Source organism: Eucyclogobius newberryi, unplaced genomic scaffold, assembly GCF_026437365.1.
Source record: "Eucyclogobius newberryi isolate DKJ021-1_F unplaced genomic scaffold, fEucNew1.0.hap1 SCAF_14, whole genome shotgun sequence".
Classification (NCBI taxonomy): domain Eukaryota; kingdom Metazoa; phylum Chordata; class Actinopteri; order Gobiiformes; family Gobiidae; genus Eucyclogobius; species Eucyclogobius newberryi.
Window position 1 is genome coordinate 9,571,007 of NW_027315768.1, and position 23,944 is coordinate 9,594,950.

The 23,944-nt window shown below is 45.4% G+C and overlaps 1 protein-coding gene across 1 annotated transcript in view; it reads left to right on the forward strand.

Annotated features, from left to right (window-relative positions):
* Nucleotides 1-23,944, forward strand: part of ccdc141 (coiled-coil domain containing 141) — a 69,687-nt gene that overhangs the window by 23,430 nt on the left and 22,313 nt on the right. The window contains exons 7-16 of the mRNA XM_072444286.1: nucleotides 788-949; nucleotides 2,955-4,781; nucleotides 5,155-5,274; nucleotides 5,924-6,133; nucleotides 7,542-7,691; nucleotides 8,550-8,726; nucleotides 11,200-11,322; nucleotides 12,785-12,991; nucleotides 13,598-13,756; nucleotides 13,835-13,984. Of these exons, the coding sequence (XP_072300387.1) occupies nucleotides 788-949; nucleotides 2,955-4,781; nucleotides 5,155-5,274; nucleotides 5,924-6,133; nucleotides 7,542-7,691; nucleotides 8,550-8,726; nucleotides 11,200-11,322; nucleotides 12,785-12,991; nucleotides 13,598-13,756; nucleotides 13,835-13,984 (3,285 nt within the window). The remainder of the gene's footprint in view (nucleotides 1-787; nucleotides 950-2,954; nucleotides 4,782-5,154; nucleotides 5,275-5,923; nucleotides 6,134-7,541; nucleotides 7,692-8,549; nucleotides 8,727-11,199; nucleotides 11,323-12,784; nucleotides 12,992-13,597; nucleotides 13,757-13,834; nucleotides 13,985-23,944) is intronic.

The window sequence follows — 23,944 nt, forward strand, 5'->3', positions numbered from 1 at the left end:
AGGATGTACTTCCTGTGCAGCTGAGGAAAGCCAAGCTGCCAGCAGAGATGATGGTGCAGTTCTACACAGCCTTCCACCCTCACCTCCTCCATCACCGTGTGGTACGCTGGAGCCACAGCCAGGGACAAACAGAGACAGCACCCTCTGCTGAGAAGGTGATCGGCTGCAGACTTCCATCTCTGCAGGACCTGTACGTCTACAGGGCTCTGGGACGAGCCAGTCGGATCACAGCCGACCCTTCTCACCCTGGACATGGACTATTTGAGCCACTCCCCTCAGGCGGGAGGCCACTCCCCTCAGGCAGGAGGCCACTCCCCTCAGGCAGGAGGCTTCAAGCCTCCCGCCACAAGAACAGTTTCTTCATAGCACCTTAATAGCTGCTGTCACTTTAAATGTAAATAATACCTCACTTTAATAATTCATGTAAATAATATTTTTTTGCCCTGCTAGATTGTTCTGATCCTGTTTGTTTTTTTAGTATTTAAATAACTTTTACTCTTCACATATTTTGTTATGAAAATTGTTTTATGTTGCACCTTAATGCAGAAGCTAGTTCCTAGTTTGTGAAGGTCTGATACATGTTTCCTTTGTTTTATCAGGGGTAATGCCTCTGTCAGCAGAGGGAGCTTTAGCACAAACCTGGTCATTTGGTCTGTAGCTTTTAAAGTCAGTTTTGAAAATATAGGCAATCTTTTAAGGTTCAAAACAAAATAAAATAAAAAAGTATACTAAGGAACAAATGAAGATTGATCAAAACAAAGCATAACACTACTACTCTCATCCTCAGAGTTCCCAGTGCAGTTGTGGCCCTGTGCAGCGCGTGGAGCAGATGGTAGAGGCTCTGCAGGACAGAAGGAGGACAGTGGACCATGAGGTGAAGCTGCAGATCCAACAAGCCCAGAACTTCTCCCAGACACGACCACATGACCAGGGGCCAGGAGAGAAGGAGGTAAGTGTGGACGGAGACCACTGCACTAGTACTTCTTTAAACATAGACCTTGAACAAAAGGACTTAGCTGGATGGTTAGTCTATGCATGTTTTAAGGAAAGGAACCCAAAAGTAAATGCAATATCTTGCCATGTTAAGTTTTGACTGGTCCCTGCTCCCCAGAAGGGTTCACTTTAGAATGATTATTTTCATCAAGGAATAATTGAGCAACTGAGCTCACCTAAATATAACAAAACAAAAATATAAGGTTTTCATAATAAACAAAACATAAAATGTACCTCAGTTATACTTAATGGTCTAGTACTTAATCTCAGCAAGTCACATACTGTAGATATGTTTAGTTATTCAAAGTTTGTGACACTGTGAGACATGGCTAAAGCTACAAAAGTGAGAAAGAAGTGACTTCCGGTTTATCATCAGCTTTTCTCTGCATGTGTTTCACCTCTCTGCGCTTCTACACCACGTTTTAATAACCTATCTTTAAATAATGCATTGGTTTTGGATGATTAGGAACTGGAAACGTGTGAGTAAATAGGAACCAGCTGATGCTAACGTGCATTAGCTTTTCTTTGCCAAGTCCGTTGGCTCAACATAGAAATTTGACATCACTGGCAATACAGCGGTTTATCACAAGATTGCGTTCGAGTTTTGAGAGGAATTATTACTTTCTGGTTACATCTGCTTCTCTCGATCTCGGTCTATGTTCTCTCTTCCTAAAATGTTCTGGGAGTCAAACTGGAGCCAGTTTGCTTTGGAAGCTGGACCTCTCACAGCCCACTTTGAATCACATTACGTAAAGCAGTGGAGACACTTTTGGATCGTTTCAATCCGCCCCAAAGTGAACCAGTCAAATGTGGCTCTTGTCTCATACATAGGCAAACACACTATGGGAATACGATTTATTTTGCCTACTAAATGCCACACATTGAACATGCTCTTGAGATTGTGAAAGTCTGATGTTGGTCCGTATATGACAGAACATCCATCTTCTTTTCTGTCAGCATTACTGAGGCAGCGCTTGGTATAAATAAGATCCCAGTAAAGTTTCGTGCCCCTCTCTCCAATGACTACATTTAAAAATATTCTGTCTCACATCACAGGGGTGACAAAATATCAGCATCATCACTTAGAGATTGTGCAAACATGACAAAAATGTCTTCAACTGTAAACTAGAATCTTTTGCACAAGTATGAGAGAGTAAATTTATTCAATTTGAAAATTATCTATCAAAGTCTCTAAAGCAGGTCTATTCAATTGGTGGCTCGCGGGCCAAATCCTGCCCATTAAGTGATATGGCCTGACCAATCATGGTAAAATGGGCCATGGGCCGGACCACATTGCAAAGAAGCCTGGCAAACGCGTCATCTCTGGCCTACTGTGGAGAACAGCAGCGATGCCTCAATTAGCACAAGCAAAATGGGCCGGCCCATCATGGTAAACTGCGCCGTGGTCAGACCATATTTCTTGGGAAGCTGAGTTTGTCGTCAGTGCACTATGTTTAAAGAAACATCAAATGAAAAACTTACATAAATCTTGACCCCACAATAGTTTTTAAATTCACCCGCTGATGTATTACATACTTAATCGCAAATTACACTCAAATACAGTTCAGAGGCTAGAAAATTGTACTGTTTTCATTCTTTGTAACAGAAAAACTCACTGACATCAAAATGTTTAAAAAGTCTCAAAATCATAAGCATTTAAAAGTGTACTCCCTTTTGCTTCTAGTTGCCTCGTTCCAATTTTTTTTAACATTCTACTGACATATTGAAGCATTTAATTTTGGTAATCATTAATTAGGATTTGATTTCCACAAGAGAGTTCTTACAGAATCAATTTCAACAATATTTCTGCACCAGTTGTACTAACAAAATGACAAGATCTTAAAGTTTCAAATCTCTTCTAAGTATTGAAGACTTTTCAAAGGACAGCTCGTTTTCTATGCATTATCTTGTTATAAATTGCTAACAAATGGATTCAGTGTTTTTTTCTTATTCTTTTGCAGGACTGGACTTTGTCATTGGATACAATTCTGGCACAAAACCCTCTTTCTCTATCTGAAACGAAATTTGATGTCGAGAAATACAAAATTCCTCCAGAACTACCTCAAGTAACCTCTAACCCGACAGAAAAAGAAGATGACCGTTTTGCATCTGACACTGATCTTGCATCTATTACCTCAAATGAAACCCTTGATCAAACATGTTTGTCCAAATTTGCTGAAGAGGAGACTGAAGACTTGCGCATTGAATCCAGAATGGGAGAGCGGGAACCAACCCCAAAATGTAGATTCCAAGGATCGCAAGACGAAACCACCAATAAAGACACATCTAAGAAGTTATTGAAGGCTTTAGCGGAAGAGTTGAAGCAAGAGTTAACCCGAGAAGAATTCGTAAATATTGAGCCAGTATCTGACGTTCAGCTGGACAATGCATCAATATCAAATGATGAAGATTGTTATTTAGAAATCAGGTTGGATCAACAGGCCGAAGAAGACGTGTTTATTAAGAAAACTACATCAAAGAAGAACTCAAAGACGACAAATGACTCTAAAAAACAATTGTCGGACACTAAATTTGAATTGCTGTCAAGATCCCTACCAGTTTTGACTCTAGCGTCACTAAAACCACAGCCAAAATGGCAAGAAACTAAAGATTTTATTGTTATTTCGTCTACACAATCTGAACTAGAGCAAGAATGTGAAAGCATTGGAGAATCGTCGTTGAATTGTGATTTGAGCACAACTTCGAAAGAGTTTCTAGTTTTGGAAAGTGACGTCAATGACAAAAGGTCGACAAATTTGGAAGCAAAACCTGCATGTCAGTTATTAGATGCTGAAGCACATCACATAGACTCCAGCCTAGATGAATCGCAGGACGGTAAATTTAAAGTGAATTCAAATTTACCAAAGAGTACAGTATCTACAATCAAACAAGTGTCTAAAGAAAATCTAACGACAATATCGGATTCAAATCAAGAATCACAGGCGAGATTGGAAGTGCACTCAAGATCTTTGCCTATTTTCAACCTTGTGCCCACAAAACTCCAGCCAAAATTGCAAAAAACACATCTTTTTAATATTAACGCCAACGAAACACCAATTGAAGAAAAGCAAAAATCTGAGGCAAACAAGCAATTTGCAGCCAATATTCAATCCAATCAGTGTACGTTATTAGAAAATATAAAGGAATCTAATAACGTGGAAGAAGTTGCAATATATAAAAAAGAAAATACCAAGGAGATCTATTTCAGCTCGAATTTAAATGAAGGTGCAGATCTCGACAAGGAGACAGGAGTTAAATCCGACGAACAAATACAATCACTAACAGATACAAATGAGGCAGAACAGGATTTGATCAAATCTGACAATTTTAGTCAAAGGTTTAAACATTTGCAATCTAAATGGCAAGAAAAGGACCATCCCTCTGATAATTCCACAACTTATTTTGCACCAAAGTTTGAACCTCTGAAGACACGAAGCGTTTCATTCAATGTCAAGAATGTTAACGTTGTAGCCAATTCAGAAGAACATCCAAAAAATATATTTCAATCTGAAGAAAAATCGGAAATTGCTGTTGAGAACTGTAACGTTGGAGACAATACTATAAAGACGCCAGCTCCTGAGGAACATTTAGAGGAACTTTTGGTCCATAAACGTGAACCCAGACCCATTGTGGAGACCATAGTCAAAGTAGAAAACACTATGGTAGAAAAATATGAATTCAAGCTTGAACATTCCACAGCAGAACTGAAGCAGGAAGAAGCCAAAATAATCCTTCATCTGGAAGAGATTCAGAAACTTAAGACATTGTTTGACCAACTTGCTGATAAGGTACAGTGTGGTGGGAGGATGCTTGATTTGGATGCATTTATATAAGACTAATGCATTATTATTATTATTAGCTATGGTCTGTATTTGTTTTAACTGATACCAATATATGCCAATACTAACACTAAGATCATTCAGATTGATCCTTGGCGAGGCCCACAAATGTATGTTAAGAGATAGTCAATCATCACAGACATCTTCTGCGGTCTTCTTTCCTATATAAAAACATAAATGTATAAGTGAGAAAAGGGAGGACATGCAAATGACAATTCCACATAACCTAGTGATGGGCAAACCACAGATGAATATTTATAATGTCACTTTCAAGGATATTACAGTGCACTTCTATCCTGTACGGTAATGACTGTATTTGCAGGTGAGTGCCTGGTTGGATGGCTGTAGCAGTGTGCTGTCCGTCAGCTCTCATCCAGGACCATGTTTCTCTGAGGCTCAACACTCTCTGAACACACACGTCCAGCTGCAGGCCGAAGCTCAGGTACACACTGCAGTAGTATTTTGTGGGATAGTATATAATAGTGGGAGATAGAACACAGCCCAAATGAACTAAGTTTTTGTCTGCCCGCCATGGTTGCTTTGATATTGTTTGTGTTGAACCGTTGAATTAGAAAACACAATGCATCGTGCTACTATGTTATAGCAATGCATTGGGTGTCAACAAATTGAATTGTTATGTCCACATCAAATAAATTAATAAAGTCACTATGCATTGAATTGTAAGGAGCTGTTATCTCCCATAGCGACGATGCACTGGGTCTCAGCGTTACTGGGACTTATAGTCACAATAAAGGTCAAACCAACCTGGTACTGGATAACAAAAGGACGTTTAGGATAAAGTGAGAAATTGTATTTATATTCCCTGTAAAAGGAAAATGTCCAGTCCCTCTAAGATATCTGCCTTTTTATCTGCAACAATCTAATTTTCTTTTTAATACTTACTGGTACTTAATGTGGTAGTTTTCACGTATAAACTGTTTTCACAGCAATGCTTCATTCCATTTTCGACCCATCAATGCTTTTTCATTTTTTTACATTGTTTCTTTTTGGATTGTATTGAATGTAGTTCTTTATATATTCTTAATTTTCCTGGTATTTTGGAAGGTGATACACTATGTTCTGTGCTCCAGACTGCAGATGTAGATGCAGAGTCGATGATGCAGATTCTGGATCAGCTGCGATGCCTGTGCCCCGGCTCCCCAGGGGCCTCCGGTGTTAACCCTAAACTCAGTGTACGAGCGGAGGTCATCCTGAAGGATCTGAACGCTGTCAACACAACCATCCAGTCAAACCTTCAGCTACTGCAGCCCTACGTCATCTTCCTACAGACAGCAGAAGAGGTAAAAATAAAACAATGTGATTTTGACTGTGTTGAAAAAACCCTTTCCTAACTCATTGCTACCTTCTTAATTATCCACTTCCTTGTGTTTGTATGAACTTTTCACAACATTAAAAAGCCAGAGGGAAGTGTCATTGCCTGTTTTGGAACCTGGTCAATTAGGTCAAATCCTTCATAAAAGTAATTTAACGCTTTAAAACACGTTCTGTCCACTGTGGCCTAAACTATTGCTCAGTTGGTGGCTGCCCACGAGTCCGAAGGTTCACTAGTCAGAAGGTTCACGGGTCCAAAATTTCCCCGAAATTTTAAGGTTCACATTTCCGAAGGTTCACTAGTCCAAAGATGTGAGTCTGCGCAGCGGGCTCGCCTCCCTTTGCCCTACACACTGGCTTTTAAGACTTTTCTAGTGTTGATGCACTTTTTATGATTAAACTCACATATTTTCCATAACCGACTTGTTTCTGTGCATAGCCTGAGCTCATTATCGTATTATTAATGAATGAATTAACTCAAATAGCCCAGCAGTTTCGGCCGTGCGCCGCGGCTCTGTAGACACTCCCGTCTTGGCCAGCTGAATTTCCTTTTTGACTACCAATCCTACAGTGATCGGATCACGTGTAATACTATACTTATGATCAAATGAAGGCATAGAACGGAGGATTCTGTTCACGCATTTTTCTTATGATCAAATGAGGGCATAAAGCGGAGGATTCGATATGTTCCCTTGTTATTTTTATATACACAGTACAACTTGTGGTGCCACCTGTGAGCAGCTGGTACACAACGTTGTGACGAGCCCCAGTGCGTGTCTTCGTGCTTCGTGTGCATTTTACAGACTGACTACATCCCGATGCCGTCTGCACCTTCACTTTAGCCATATGAGGAACTTTCGGACTAGCGAACCTTCGGACTAGTGAACCTTCGGACTAGTGAATCTTCGGACTCGTGGGGGGTAACCGCTCAGTTAAATGTAGTTATATTAAAGTTTGACCATTTATCTGAGTTTATTTGTAGAAAGAGAAACAATGTGATTGTTTTAGCTCATTATCACCAATGTTTGCTACTTTACGTCTTAAAAACATCTTAACTCAGCTCAGCTCCGTTTGCAAATGTTTGAAAGTATCTTTTTTAAGTATTTATCAGTAAAACAGTTATATTCCAAGTCTAAATTTGATCGAGCAAACCATAAAAAACAGGTTTGTCTCAAGTATGGTTACAACAGCAACTTGCACTTGCGCCAAAGCATCAGGATATGCGCAGTTTGAAAAATTGTGCCAAACTGGACGATGACAAGGACTTTTGCTGTGCTAGTAAATCTGCTGAGCTCCAAGCCAGCTGTGAAAAGCATCAGTAGATGTAATAAAATGTACAGAAAACAGTTTGATAAAAGGTTTGTTTTTGTTCTGTAGGTGCAGGTGGATTTCGAACATCTGAGAAGGACTTACGCTGAGAGGCCTGAAGTGGAGGAGGCGGATGAGGAGGCAAGATGGCAAACAGCACTGCAAAAGTTCTTCACTGCCCAAGTACTAGGGAATACCTACACAAGCCATGTCAGCAAGGTAATCCGCCATCAAATAGTGCTCATTCTGGGAGCTTTGCCCGAGACGCATGATGCAAAATTAATGTTATCCATGTTTTCAGGGCAGTTGACAGGTTTGCTGAGGTCTAGGAATGTTCAGTTTTCTTTATAACACACTTTATTATCCTTTACTTTTTTCTAGTTGTGTTGTATTCCATGCACATAACTTAGATACAAGTCATTCTGATCTGTGTTTGTTCAAGATGTTCAAGTGAATGTCCCGCTTCAGCGAGGGCACGGAGCCATACAGTGCTGGATCAAAACCCTTTGTTAAGGAGGCACACAACCCAGGAGAACATTTAGATCAGCAAAATAAAAGTTTTTTGTCCTTATTGGGCTGCTATTATGAAGCAAACATAACTTTAAGGAGACAGTAAACAGTTGTATCAAAGAAATTCCGTACTTCAAGTTAAGGTACACTTTATTGTCCTCGTAGGGAGATGTCACTGTGGCATCCTCAGCGCCCGGCGACACATCTTCAGATCTGGGGCTGGGCTTAGTCAGTATGTTGTGTTTGTTTTGGGCTTAAGCATTAATCAGTGTACAGAGAAACACGCACGTTTTAATGTGTTCACCCTAAATAAAAACCTCCCTGTCACAAAAGTATTCTGTACATTACAGGCAAAAAGAAAAAAATATTAGATACTCCATGTTAAAGCTACCATGTTATAGAAGCAAAGTGGCCCAAAATCAGAATATTGAACCACAAAACATATGTTGCCCTCAAAATGAACTTTAAGTGAAGCCCATACCTGTTACCGTCATGTTGCTAATTCGTATGACACTGTTCAACTTTGCATCATTTCACACTATGAAATCTCTCTCTGCTGCATCTCAGATGATGGTGCCAGAGCTAAACCAGGAGTTTGTTGCCGATGAGGTGATGAAGACTATGGAGCGTCTGAAAATGGCAAAAGATGAAGTGGAGGAGCTGCACAGACAGTATCAAACGCAAATGCATAAACTGCATGAGGACCAGCTGTACTGCCTGAAATACAGAGAGAGACTGGGAAAGGTAATTATAGTGGACATAAAGTTCCATTGACACAATTTACACAAGCCTCAGTTTTACAATTCCACTGGAGTTGTGTTGTCTTATCGAATCCAATATCTAATCTCGAAACAATCTAACACTAAATGAAAATATTGACTGTAATCTGTCGTAGAAATATAATGGCATGTTTAAAGTGGGGCTGAACACAGAACTCACATATTTCTATTAGAGCTGCTAAACTGGACAGTGACTGGAGGACTAAAGGGAGGAGTTAGGCAGGAAAAGGGGCGGGGTCTGGAGGTATAAGGATCAGTGTGAATGGTCTGACAGGCATAAAGGCTTCAAACTCCTAACTTTGAACTAAAATTGTGACAACAACACAACCTGATTTATTGTCTCACTTCAAAAATATAATGGTGACAATAAAAAAAATCTGTAAAAACGTAGCATAGCTTTTACAAAACCAACAGAGCCAAGTTCTTATGTATTTGGTTATTTGACAGGGACAGTGTACATTTCTAAACATTAAAGTCACTGGAAAAAGTTGGACATCACTGACTAGAAAACAGGCAAAAACAGAAAAGCAGTGAGGATAAGGCAAAGAATGTTTTTGTCTGGTTGGAAAAACTGTCACTTTTGATGTGGCCTAAACTGTGCATGCTGGTGCGTGCAGGTGCGTGCAGGTGCGTGCTGGTGCATGCAGGTGCGTGCTGGTGCGTGCTGGTGCGTGCAGGTGCGTGCTGGTGCGTGCTGGTGCGTGCTGGAGCGTGCTGGTGCGTGCAGGTGCGTGCTGGGGCGTGCTGGTGCGTGCAGGGGCGTGCTGGGGCGTGCTGGAGCGTGCTGGTGCGTGCAGGTGCGTGCTGGGGCGTGCTGGTGCGTGCAGGGGCGTGCTGGTGCGTGCTGGAGCGTGCTGGTGCGTGCAGGTGCGTGCTGGGGCGTGCTGGTGCGTGCAGGGGCGTGCTGGGGCGTGCTGGAGCGTGCTGGTGCGTGCAGGTGCGTGCTGGGGCGTGCTGGTGCGTGCAGGGGCGTGCTGGGGCGTGCTGGGGCGTGCTGGTGCGTGCTGGAGCGTGCTGGAGCGTGCCGGTGCGTGCCGGAGCGTGCCGGTGCGTGCAGGTGCGTGCTGGTGCGTGCTGGGGCGTGCTGGGGCGTGCTGGAGCGTGCAGGTGCGTGCTGGTGCGTGCTGGGGCGTGCTGGGGCGTGCTGGAGCGTGCAGGTGCGTGCTGGTGCGTGCTGGGGCGTGCTGGTGCGTGCAGGGGCGTGCAGGGGCGTGCAGGTGCGTGCTGGTGCGTGCTGGGGCGTGCTGGAGCGTGCTGGTGCGTGCAGGTGCGTGCTGGGGCGTGCTGGTGCGTGCAGGGGCGTGCTGGTGCGTGCTGGAGCGTGCTGGTGCGTGCAGGTGCGTGCTGGGGCGTGCTGGTGCGTGCAGGGGCGTGCTGGGGCGTGCTGGAGCGTGCTGGAGCGTGCTGGTGCGTGCAGGTGCGTGCTGGGGCGTGCTGGTGCGTGCAGGGGCGTGCTGGGGCGTGCTGGGGCGTGCTGGTGCGTGCTGGAGCGTGCTGGAGCGTGCCGGTGCGTGCCGGAGCGTGCCGGTGCGTGCAGGTGCGTGCTGGTGCGTGCTGGGGCGTGCTGGGGCGTGCTGGAGCGTGCAGGTGCGTGCTGGTGCGTGCTGGGGCGTGCTGGGGCGTGCTGGAGCGTGCAGGTGCGTGCTGGTGCGTGCTGGGGCGTGCTGGTGCGTGCAGGGGCGTGCAGGGGCGTGCAGGTGCGTGCTGGTGCGTGCAGGTGCGTGCTGGTGCGTGCTGGTGCGTGCAGGTGCGTGCTGGGGCGTGCAGGTGCTCTGGTGTGATGTTCTATAGAAGAGTGAATGATTTGATGAATGTGAAAGATTATTTTTATGCTCTTGCAAGAACTAGATGTCATTATAGTACATTTTTTCTTGAATGTGTGTTTTTTTGTGTTTATTTTACTTGTATTTATTCATTGTTTTTATTGTTTGTTTGTTTTTCATCCCAACGACAAAAGTTATTTTTTTTTCATGAGTTCCCTGTTAAAACACAACACATAATAAATGACAAACAAAGGATATCCAAATAAAACACAAATAAAACATTCAATAAAATTAACAAATACATAAAAACACATTTACTATAACATCAGCCTGCCCAGGAACAACAGGTGGAAATTGGCACTTCAGCTGCAACATGATACAATCCAACTTTCCTGTTGAGGTTAATGCATATCTCATTAAATATATAAACTGCACTAAAATTTAGAAAAGAAAAAGAAAACACTGGCTGAATGCACTTCTCCTGAGACTGATTACACGTTCTGACAAACCATGTACAACCTTAAACATAAATCATAAACTGTATATTCTCTGTAATGTAAAATGGTGCAATGGTGATGTCATAAGTGCAATCGAAACATCAACTAACTCTAACCCTAAGTCTAAAATAAAATGTGAGTATGTAGAGTTTTAGTGAGTGTGAGTTTGTGTTTTCAGACGGTGGCAGACCTGCAGAGTGTGTCGGAGCTGCTGGACTCCTGCACTGTCATAGACCTGGGCTCAGAACCGCACACCTCCAGACTCACACAGCAGTTCACACAGGCCAGACCGCATTTCACCGTGAGTACTGACCAGCAAAGTCTATGAAGTATGAGTAGTACTAGTGAGCAGAACTACTAAGTCATTGTAGTAGTCGCAAAGTATGAAGTGTAAACTACTATATGGATGATTTTTTTTATTTTTTTTACGATAAACAAATTAGGTAAATTTGATTTATATGACCAGAGCAGGAGCCGTGTTTGCATTGCCGGCAGTAAGTCAGACCTGTTCCCAGTGCATTTTGGACTCCTCAGGGCTCCCCTTTGTCACCGGTTCTGTTCATGTTTTTTATGGACAGAATTTCTAGACGCAGTCAGGGGTCGGAGGGTGTCCGGTTTGGGGACCACAGGATTCCATCTCTGCTGTTTGCAGACGATGTTGTCCTGATGGCTCCATCAAACCCGGACCTGCAACATGCACTGGGACGCTTTGCAGCCGAGTGTGAAGCAGCTGGGATGAGAATCAGCATCTCCAAATCCGAGGCCATGGTTCTCAACCAGAAAAAAGGTGGCTTGCCCTCTAGGTGGGTGGGGAGTCCTTGTCCAAGTGGAGGAGTTCAAGTATCTTGGGGTCTTGTTCACAAGTGATGGAAGGATGTAGCGTGAGATTGGAGCTGAGTCTAAAGACAAAGCTCTCGATTTACCGGTCAATCTACGTTCCTACCCTCACCTATGATTACAAGCGGTCTAAATGAGTTTCCTCCGCCGTGTGGCTGGGCGCTCCCTTAGAGATAGGGTGAGGAGTTCAGTCACACCGGAGGAGCTCGGAGTAGAGCCGCTGCTCCCCCACGTCGAGAGGAGCCAGCTGAGGTGGCTCGGGCATCTGTTCCGGATGCCTCCTGGGCGCCTCTCTGGGGAGGTGTTTCGGGCATGTCCCACGCTGGAGAACTATGTCTCTCGGCTGGCCTGGGAACACCTCTGGATCTCACCGGAGGAGTTGGAGGAAGTGTCTGGGGAGAGGGAAGTCTGGAAATCCCTGCTAAGACTGCTGCCCCCGCGACCCGGCCCCAGATAAGGGAAAGAAGATGGACTGACGTCTTCTTCTACAGTGTGTCAAACTCATGCACTTCCTGCTGGATTGCCCCCCCGGTGGCCATTAGATAGTGGCCCAAAAATAAATGTGTTTGGATACTATCTGTGCCAAATGGTTTGTCAGAGCTAGGGATGAGTTAGCTATAAATACCTACTTCTTTCTTTCACTGTTTGAAGTGATAAACCCCAGCTTTTAAGCTATAAGATGCCCATATGTCACCTTTTGTGTGTGGCCTGATTGGATTTCTTTGCATTTGTTCATCAATACAATGTAATAGAAAGGTAAGATAAGATATTCCTATATTGTCCACACATGGGGAAATTTCATTGTTGCAACGGAGGTAGATACAGAGGAAAAGGACAGATAACATTGATGCAGCGCGAAGTCTGATTGTGTAAGTCTAATGCTGCACAGTTTTTCAAACACACCTTCAAAAGTTTCTGTTTTCCAGCAACTGGACACTGAGGCTAACTTCCTCACGGAAAACTTCGAAACCGTGAGACGACTCCGGCAGAAACACGGGGTGAGGATACGCGAGCAGGTGACTGAAGAGGACGTGTCGGCTCTGCTGGACCTGCACCTGCGCCTGAAGCAGAAGATCGAGGAGAGCGAGTCCATCCTAGAGCTCAGCAGCAGCCTCCACCTCATCAACAAGCAGGTCCGATCGCGTTACCACCAAAGGTCTACAGTAAGGGCTTAGAAAAAAGTAAACAAATGGGGGAAGAAACAATTCTGGTTATACACTGAAGCAGATAAGTTGTGCGACTTATATGTTAAATTTTTGGGGGGAAATGTATTTGATAAAATCCAAGACCAAGAACAGACATTTCATCTTGAAATGCAATTTAAAATAATAACAGATTAGAGAACATGGTGAATAGGTGTACGTATGCTAACGTAACACCTACAGCTTCCTAGTGCGATATCATCAATTACAAACAGGAAGTGAAATTATAAACCTGAAAAATGGGCTATTCAGTGATAAAAATGTTTATAATTTATTTGCAAAATTCTAAAATTCTAAATATATTTATTTTAACTGCATTTTAGTTCAGTGAGTCATCCAACCTGTCATAGGCACTTTATGTACCTGGAATAAAGTATTTTGCCGTCTTAATGAATTCAATTTATTTCTATCGGAACATGTTCACCGGTTATTCAATTAAAACACATATAAATGCAACTTTATTGTTACATTTGAGAAAAACTACCCACACTTGTATGTATATGTATTTATCATTTCTGCTTTGTTGTTTGCTTTCAGTTGGAGGAAGTGCTGGAGTCTGAACCCACAGCGTCAGGTCAGACTGGCTGTGCTGAAGAGAAGCTGAGTCTTCTAAAAGAGCAGAAGGAGCAGATCGGCAACCTGTTCAACCGAGCCTCAAATCTGAACAAGGATATCTGCGAGGGCATCAGAAACTGTGTACGCGCTTCAGATTCTTCCAAGATATCCCCCTCCTCAGCTGAATAAGTGTATTTATTTCCGCTGTCGTCTCTCCAGAGTGTGTCAGGATTCCGAGTGGAGCAGTTCCGATCCCGTCTCCGGTCTGTGGACGCTCGGTGTGTGTCGTGGCTCAGTGAGACTGCTCGGAGTGAGGAGGCTCTGCTCAGAGAGATGAAGAGCCAGGCCCTGCTAAAAGACATTCACCAGGTATGCACTGCACCAGGGGTCTCCCATGGCAACCCCCTAAGGGCCCACCGTGACATAACCTGTACGCTTAAAGCCTGATTATGTCTAAGTGCTTATGACAGGTTGGACGACTCATTGAACTAAAATGCAGTTGAGATTAATATTTGCAAAAAAATATATAAACATGTATATAATTTCACTTCCTGTTTGTAATTGATGACGTCACACTAGGAAATTACCCAGCAAACACTGGACCAAAACACATCTAATGTCACAATTTATTTTCATTTGACAAATCAAAATATATGAGAGCGACTTTATTTTGTTGAATTGATGTTTATAGGGTCAAAAAAGTAGTTTCTTTATGTAAATTCTGCATCAACTTTGACTGGAATAAGTATCCCTAGCGTGATGTCACTTCCTGTCATTTTCTACAGATTTTTCAAAGTTTTCTCCACAAATACCTACTTGATTGGCGTAAAACTATCATGGGCACTTTAAGTTTGGCTATGGCTAGCATTAGCATTTGAGACACAAGGTTAAGGTACTGGTTATGCATGATGCTAGATTTTTGTTGTTGTTGCCCATTCTAGCTGCAAAGTTTGGATGCCAATGCTTGATCACTAGACGTCCCTGAACGTCTCTCAGAACCTGCTCACACCTATTCGCTTCTAGCTGCATGTAGACATAGACAACAGTGGTCAAAATCATTTGGGTTGTTTTAGTGAAGACGCACAGTTTTGTTCGGTGGGACAGACAACCGCCAAATGTTATCTAAATGTGTTGTTGTTGTTTTTTTCACTTTCCATTCAATACTTGAGAATAATAAACTCATTCAAACAGCATGTGGATTTACAAAGTCCATTAAAGCAAACATTTCAGAAACCAATTTTGAGTCTTGCTCTGCGATCACGTGCACAGTGATGCGCAGCGATACAGCCCCACGTTTCTGATTATCTACAAGTGACTCGTCGTTTTATTCATTTATTTGGCAGGGACAATGTAGTCTTACATAGTTACAGAATAAAGCTCGTAGCCGATGCGATGCCTACAAAGTTTATAGCTGGTGCAAATGTTCAACTCCTGTCCCTGGTTGGGCTTTTCTACACTTTATACGGATATAAAAGATATTAAAATACATTTTCATCTTATAAATACATCAGTGGCAAATGTACACATCTACACAGGTCATTCTTTCACCCTCACTCACACTTTCACTTAAGCACTTACATAGTGGGGACATTTTGTTTCAGTCAGCACTTAAGTCTGGAGGTGACATTTTCATTTCATTTGGTAATGAATTCCACTGTTTACAGCTCTTATAGGAGAAGGCTGATCGTCCAAAAGACGTCTTACGCTGTGGGATTCTACAGTTTTGGTTTGAGGAGCCTCTGGTCACTGCTGCTGGTCAGGGGCCAAGTTATTCATACAAAGAAAACACAAGTTACTGAAAACTTAACACGTTATAATTATTAAGGATGATGAAAGCAGATAGGTTTTCTATCCATTTTGATTGCTGGGTTATAAAGTGAACACATTTTCTTGTGTCGGAGGGAGAGGATGCAATATGAGAGAAGATCATAGCGTGTACAGCCGGGCCGCCTGCGAGGTCTTTCCAAGAACTCTCCATAGAGATAGAATTAAGGCAGAAGTGGATTTACAAACATTCACGTCAACTGGAAGTACTGGTGTGGTGCTGTACAACAAACTCATTATGATCAACTATGACTGCAAGCAAGAAATGTACCTGCCTTGTTATTAGATGAAACTCTGCTTGCCATTTTTTTTATGCCATGTGGTGTCTAGAGAGCGCTATCAGACCACTGTAGGCCAGATCATAGATGTTTGCGGTCTAGATTTGGCCCGCAGGCCGCCTATTGGAGATCCACGGTCATCGGTCCACACAGCAGTCTAAAAACACACCAGTTTTCTGTTTGTCCACTGATAAAATACTGCCGTTATGTCCCTGGGTGAGACACTTTACTCCATTGCCAAGGCATCTGGATTAAACATACTACTACTCTTTCACTGTGGAAAAATACAGAATAAACCCAAAATGGAGAAGAAAAAAAAATGTTCAAAAAAGCTAAAATATTGAACTAAATAATATGCAATGGCTGAAGCCATTGTGAGTGTCTGCGTTCTTGCGTAAAAGTACAACATGTGTGTAAGAGTACTACATGTGTGTAAGTAGTACTGGTGGTACTACATGTGTGTAAGTAGTACTGGTGGTACTACTTAAGATAAAAAGTCAGATTTAATTGACAACAAATTACATTAAAAGCGGCGCTAGCGGCGATGATGGCTCTCGCCTTCCCGCATGACCCCCTTCCCACCCGTGTATGTTTTCTGCTGCGTTTTGGGGCATACCAAACGAAGCTCAGTAATTCACCGTTGATGATTGTGGAGTTTGCGATTCAAATAGTAGTTTGTCCTGACAAATTGCAAGATTGTGCTGAACGCAGACCTAAGCAGGGAGAAAGAGAGAGAGCCTCGGTGACCCGTGACTTTTCATTGTTGTTGTTGTTGTTGTTTTATGGCGGTTGGCATCCGAGTGTTGCATTACCGCCAGACTTTATTCCTTAGACTGTTGTTGCTGTTGTTATTGTTTTATGGCAGTCGACAGCCCGAGTGTCGCATTACCGCCAGACTTGTTGTTGTTGTTGTTGTTGTTTTATGGCGGTTGGCATCCGAGTGTTGCATTACCGCCAGACTTTATTCCTCAGACGTTTCGTAGACCTTGTTGTTGTTGTTGTTGTTGTTGTTGTTCCATGGCGGCTGGCATCCAAGTGTTGCACCACCGCCAGACTTTATTCCTCAGACCTTGTTGTTGTTGTTGTTGTTGTTTTATGGCGGTTGGCATCCGAGTTGTTGTTGTTGTTGTTGTTGCTGCTCCATGGCGGTTGGCATCCGAGTGCCGCACCACCGCCAGACCCCACTCCCCAGACGCTTCGCAGTCCCCAGACTCCGTCGCAGTCCGCAAAAGTACTCCCTCCATTGCTCTGGTTGTTGTTGTTGTTGTTGTTGTTTTATGGCGGTTGGCATCCAAGTGTTGCATTACCGCCAGACTTTATTCCTCAGACTTTGTCGTAGTCCTCAGACTCTGTCGTAGTCCGTAAAAGTACTCCTTCCATTGCTTTGGTGTTACAAAGCCCATGAGGTCATGATACGTCTTTGTGACCTTGTTGTTGTTGTTGTTGTTGTTGTTGTTGTTTTATGGCGGTTGGCATCCAAGTGTTGCATTACCGCCAGACTTTATTCCTCAGACTTTGTCGTAGTCCTCAGACTCTGTTTTAGTCCGCACCTTGTTGTTGTTGTTGTTGTTGTTTTATGGCGGTTGGCATCCGAGTGTTGCATTACCGCCAGACTTTATTCCTCAGACGTTTCGTAGTCCTCAGACTCTGTCGTAGTCCGTAAAAGTACTCCTCCCATCGCTTTGGCGTTACAAAGCCCATGAGGTCATGATGTGTTTTTGTGACTAGAATAGTTGTTGTGTCAGAGACCAACCGGCTTTATTCCAGGGAGACTCTTCTTCACCTTCCTCGCCCTCTTTGACGTTCGGTGCTTTGGAAGTACAAAGCCCATGAGATCATGGGACGTCTTTGTTATTTTACAAAGCCCATGAGGTCATGGGACGTCTTTGTCGTTTTATCCTTTAGAAGTCCTTCTTCCATCACTTTGGCGTTTCTAGGCCCATGAAGTCCAAGCGCGTTAGAACATCCTCTTGCTCCTCATCCTCGGCTCAGTCTCCAACACCCCCCACCTCTATAAACGTTTACCCAGCCCTGTGCTACATAAGTAAGCAACCACAGCCTGACACAAACCCTGTGACTGGATCGCCAGAACGTTCCGCAGATTGAACTCCCGCCCATTATTCCGAAACCACAAGGCCAACCCGGCCCTTTCCCTATCATAAGCCTCACAGCAAATCAGCACATGCTCGACAGTCTCTGGCACCCGACAGTGACCACACAGACCGGTCGGATGTTTGCCTATCCTACTCAGTGACCAATTGAGTCCAGTATGGCCAATCCTCATGCGGGCGAAGGCCCTTTCCTCCCACGCGTTCCTGCCCATAGACCCGCAAGGACCCACACTACCCTGTATGTGATAGAGATGCCGTCCAGTAACACAGTGGCTCCAAAATTCCTGCCAAAGGCCGACCACATGACTCTTGATAACAGGCTTGATTTCAGATTTGCTTAACTCAACCGCCACATCAATTGATGGCCGCCGAAGGGAACGTTTAGCCAGTGCATCAGCCATTTCGTTACCATCCACCCCCACATGCGCAGGGACCCAAATGAAGGAAACCCTCACATCCTTCCTGGACAGGGAGAGCATCAGACAGAAGATGCCATTCAACACATCCTGTCTGCAATCCGATTTCCCAGATTTAATGCTTTGCAATGCAGAAAGGCTGTCAGAGGCCACCACAATGCCGCAGCACTGCAAAGCAGATTCCGCCCATTCCAACGCCAACCGTATCGCTATAAGTTCCGACGTGAAAACAGAAAGGCGATCTGTCAACCTCTTCTTGACCGCTAGCCCCAGGTCAGGCACAAAATAAGCGGCGCCAGTACGCCCACTCTCAGGATCCCTAGACCCGTCGGTATAAATAAACACATCACCTGAGTGCTTATCGATGAGCGCTTGAACGGCAAACTGCGGTGCCCTCCCAGCGACTCCTCTAAGCTTGCCATGCAAGCTAACATCAACAGGAGCCGGGACAAACTTCCACGGAGCTATAGCAGACAAAGCCACCGACGGGCTCACACGCAGATCACCAACCCCCGCAAGCCGCGCCTTCGCATTTCCTACCTGGCTGAAAATCATACCGCCAGCCTCACTCTGCCCCCCATCAACCCTGAGAAAGTCCCTCACCGGGTGAGAGCTCGTATGACCTTGCACATTCACCCAGTAAGCCAACAGAAGTTCTAGCCTCCGGAGCCGTAACGGCAATTCCCCCAACTCAACCTGCAGCGCCGAGACAGGGGAGGTCCTAAAAGCCCTACAGCAGATGCGCAAGGCCTGGGCTTGCTCCACATCAAGCTTCTTTAAGTTAGTCTCAGCCGCAGACATGTAGGCTATACAGCCATAATCAATAGCCGCCCTCATGACGGCCCGATAAATACCCAGGAGCGACCTTCTGCTGGCCCCCCAGTCCTGGCCGGATAGACAACGAAGCAAGTTATTCACCCTTTTGCATTTACCACTGACCTCATCAATGTGCCGACGCCAACTAAGCCTCTCGTCAAAGGTGACCCCCAAGAACCTCACCTCCCTGACCTGTTCGAGCACCTGCCCATGCAGTCGAAGGGAGACGTCCCTATGTCCATTGAAGAAACAGATCACTTGAGACTTCCGTACGGACAGTTTAAACCCCCACTTCAGGGTCCACTGCTCCACCTGCTGTATTGCCCTTTGCAGTTTCGCCTCGTAAAACCGGAGATTCCTCCCTCTCACCCATAGAGCGCCATCGTCAGCATAAAGGCTCCTCCCAACAGACCCATCCACGTCGTCAAAGATGTCCTTAATCATAACATTGAACAAGATAGGGCTACACACACTCCCCTGCGGGATCCCATTCTCCACCCCATAGACCCCAGAGTAAGCAGCGCCCACTCTGGTTTGGATACGCCGGCCAGACAGAAAGCTCCGGACCCAGTTAAACAGTTTACCCTTCACACCACACTTCCGCAGCTTAATGAGGAGCCCATCCTTCCAAACCATATCGTACGCCTTCTCCACATCAAAGAGCACCGCAATAACCTTTTCTTTCTGAGCCCTGGCCAGCTGGATATCAGATTCCAAACACAACACGGAATCCATGGTGTTCCTGCCCCTACGGAAACCACTCTGGTGCGCGGGAAGCAAACCCTGACTCTCCAAGAAGTAATCCAACCGCTCGGTAACCATGCGCTCCATCGTTTTCCCGAGCTGCGACGTCAAGGCAATCGGCCTATAACTTGAAGGGTCAGACGCTGGCCTACCCGGCTTCAGAACCGGCACCACCGTAGACTGTTTCCACGCAGATGGAACACAACCTGAATCCCAAACACGGTTGAAAAGACCCAGGACTAGCCCAAGCGTGTCATCAGTCAAATGAGAGAGCATGTCATAGCACACCTCATCTTTACCCGGGGCTGTCTGTTTCGCCTTAGAAAGTGCTCTCCTTAGCTCAAACAAACTAAACGGAAGGTCAAGGTCATCTTGAGTCGAAGGCTGGTGCCCAATCAGCTCAGAATTCTGGGCCAAAGTACTCTCCCTGTAGTGCCTTTCCGCAGGTGAGAGATTGTCAGAGCTGTGCACCGACACAAAGGTGCTGGCCAACAGTTCAGCTTTGTCAACGTCGCTGACTGCTTCAACACCATTCAGTATTAGGACCGGGGTCCCATGACGGCGCTCAACCCCATGCATCCGCTTAATCATCCCCCAAACATCCCCGAGACGCGTTTCTCTCCCAATTTTGGAACAATACCGCCTCCAATAGGCACTCTTGGCCGTTCTCACAGTTTTCCGCACAACAGCGCGGGCCCTCTTGTAGTCAATGAGGGCACCCTCAGTGTGGGCAACCCTTAGCCGGCGAAACGCCGCATTTCTCGCCCTAACAGCATGACCACATGCTTCAGTCCACCACGGCACCCGCTTCCTATGTCCACTACCACCACTCTTAGGAATCGTGCCTACCGCTGACTGCGTGATGAGCGAGACAATTGCACTATTGAGATCATCCACCTGAGTCAATCCTCCTTCCTGCAGAACCCTAGAACCATCATCAGCTTTCCTCAGGAAAGCCCCCCAGTTCGCCCTTGCCAACTGCCACCTCTGGATCCTCGTCCCCCTGACCACACAGCTCCCAAAGCCAATCACGGTGCGGACTAGATAGTGATCGCTACCAAAAGAAAGATTACCAAGAACCTCCCAACTACGAACACCAGCTAACTCCTTGGACACAAGTGTAAGATCTATTGCACTTTCCGCACCGGTCCCCATATCATAGCGGGTCCCACCCCCATCATTCAGACAAACCAACTCCCTTTGATTGATAAAACCCTCTACCACCTGCCCATACCTATCGGTACCACTACCGCCCCACAAAGCGCTATGCGCATTAAAATCCCCACACCACACGGCCTTTCCCCGAACATCCTTACCGATACTATGTAAGGACTCTAGCGTTAACTCACCACACGGATTATAAAGGTTAACCACAGTAACAGCTTCACCACCCAGCCAGACCCTCACCGCCAGGGCCTCCGGCGCTTTACTCACACTGACAACAACGTAATTTAGGTCATCTCGGACAAACACAGCCACACCTCCGCCTCTACCCTGCTCCCTATCATTCCTAACACACACATACCCTTGTATCCCAAAACCCCACCTAGGTCGTAACCAAGTCTCCTGCACGCACATAACGTGAGGCTTGTTCAACAAGGTAGAGACAAAATGCTTAAATTCCTGGCCATTAGCACGAAGACTACGCGCATTCCATTGCAAGACAACCACCGCCATTATGAGCCCCCGGAACCTGACGGCGCATCGGGAGCCCCCCCACTCCCACTGCCAGAATGGGGCAGGGCGCCCTCCCGCAGCGCATCCTCTATCTCCGTCCACTCGGGGCCCCCAGCTCCAAAGTACTTCCCTGCAGCCTTAGCGATGATCTTAGTCTTTTCGGATCTCTTCTTGGTTTGCCCAGTACAGTTAATCACTTCCACTATAAAGAGGAAGAAATCTTTCCTCTTCACAACCAGTACATCCTCCGCACCCACAGGGCCTCTGCCCTTGGAAGCCACACTCACGGGCATCCCAGTGGGGACCTCCCCCTGGCTGCGGGCAACGCTGCCCCCTCCCCTGTCGCCTAGGACACCAGCAGCACTGGCAGCCCCCACTGCATCCACCGTCACCTGACTACCAGACACCTTCTTGACCGCATCCGCGTAGGATATGCCTTGAGAGGCTCTAACTTTTTGCACCTCCGCAGCCCTCTTGCTGAACACGCATCCCCCGTAGGCAGAGCTATGCTCTCCCCCACAGTTACAGCACTTGAGTTTTGCTCCGTCGTCACACTTCCAGACTTTATTCCCCAGACTTTGTCGTAGTCCTAAAAGTTCTTCTTCCAGTGCTTTGACTTCCAGTGCTTTGACAAAGCCCAAGAGGTCATGAGATGCCTTTGTCTACGAAACGTCTGAGGAATAAAGTCTGGCGGTAATGCAACACTCGAATGCCAACCGCCATAAAACAACAACAACAACAACAACAACAACAACATCATTGTATCCTATAGAAGTTCCAATCCTCAGACTCTGTCGTAGTCCGTAAAAGTACTCCTTCCATTGCTTTGGCGTTACAAAGCCCATGAGGTCATGATATGTCTTTGTGACTAGAATAGTTGTTGTTTCAGAGACCAACCGGCTTTATTCCAGGGAGACTCTTCTTCATCTTCCTCTCCCTCTTTGACGTTCGGTGCTTTGGAAGTACAAAGCCCATGAGGTCATGGGACGTCTTTGTTGTTTTACAAAGCCCATGAGGTCATGGGACGTCTTTGTCGTTTTATGCTTTAGAAGTCCTTCTTCCATCACTTTGGCGTTTCTAGGCCCATGGAGTCAAAGCGCGTTAGAACATCCTCTTGCTCCTCATCCTCGGCTCAGTCTCCAACATCCCCCACCTCTATAAACGTTTACCCAGCCCTGTGCTACATAAGTAAGCAACCACAGCCTGACACAAACCCTGTGACTGGATCGCCAGAACGTTCCGCAGATTGAACTCCCGCCCATTATTCCGAAACCACAAGGCCAACCCGGCCCTTTCTCTATCATAAGCCTCACAGCAAATCAGCACATGCTCGACAGTCTCTGGCACCCGACAGTGACCACACAGACCGGTCGGGTGTTTGCCTATCCTACTCAGTGACCAATTGAGTCCAGTATGGCCAATCCTCATGCGGGCGAAGGCCCTTTCCTCCCACGCGTTCCTGCCCATAGACCCGCAAGGACCCACACTACCCTGTATGTGATAGAGATGCCGTCCAGTAACACAGTGGCTCCAAAATTCCTGCCAAAGGCCGACCACATGATTCTTGATAACGGGCTTGATTTCAGATTTGCTTAACTCAACCGCCACATCAATTGATGGCCGCCTAAGGGAACGTTTAGCCAGTGCATCAGCCATTTCGTTACCATCCACCCCCACATGCGCAGGGACCCAAATGAAGGAAATCCTCACATCCTTCCTGGACAGGGAGAGCATCAGACAGAAGATGCCATTCAACACATCCTGTCTGCAATCCGATTTCCCAGATTTAATGCTTTGCAATGCAGAAAGGCTGTCAGAGGCCACCACAATACCGCAACACTGCAAAGCAGATTCCGCCCATTCCAATGCCAACCGTATCGCTATGAGTTCCGACGTGAAAACAGAAAGGCGATCTGTCAACATCTTCTTGACCGCCAGCCCCAGGTCAGGCACAAAATAAGCGGCGCCAGTACGCCCACTCTCAGGATCCCTAGACCCGTCGGTATAAATGTTCAGGGGGTCAAAAATACCCGAGTTGTGGCAGAAAGAATAAAGTCTAAAGAATTAAGTCTAAAGAATAAAGCCTAAAGAATAAAGTCTAAAGATAAAGTCTAAAGAATAAAGCCTAAAGAATAAAGTCTAAAGAATTCTAATTCTAATGCTCCATTCATTTCAATGGGGAAAAAGTACTAATACTTTTGAAAATACTGCAAAAAGTAAAAGTTGTTCAAATGTCAAAACTAATAGCACACGTAATACTGTGAAAGCGATCATAATGAGGTATAACTTGTTGAAATCGGTTAAAGCGTTAAGGAGTTGAAACGCGCCGTATTAATAATAATACAAGAACATAATATTATGCGTCATTATGCAGACACTCACTAAAGGTAAAATGTAAATAAAAAATAATATAATACAAAATTCTCAGCAGTAGTTGTAGTTAACCTTTTTTCTTCGAATATG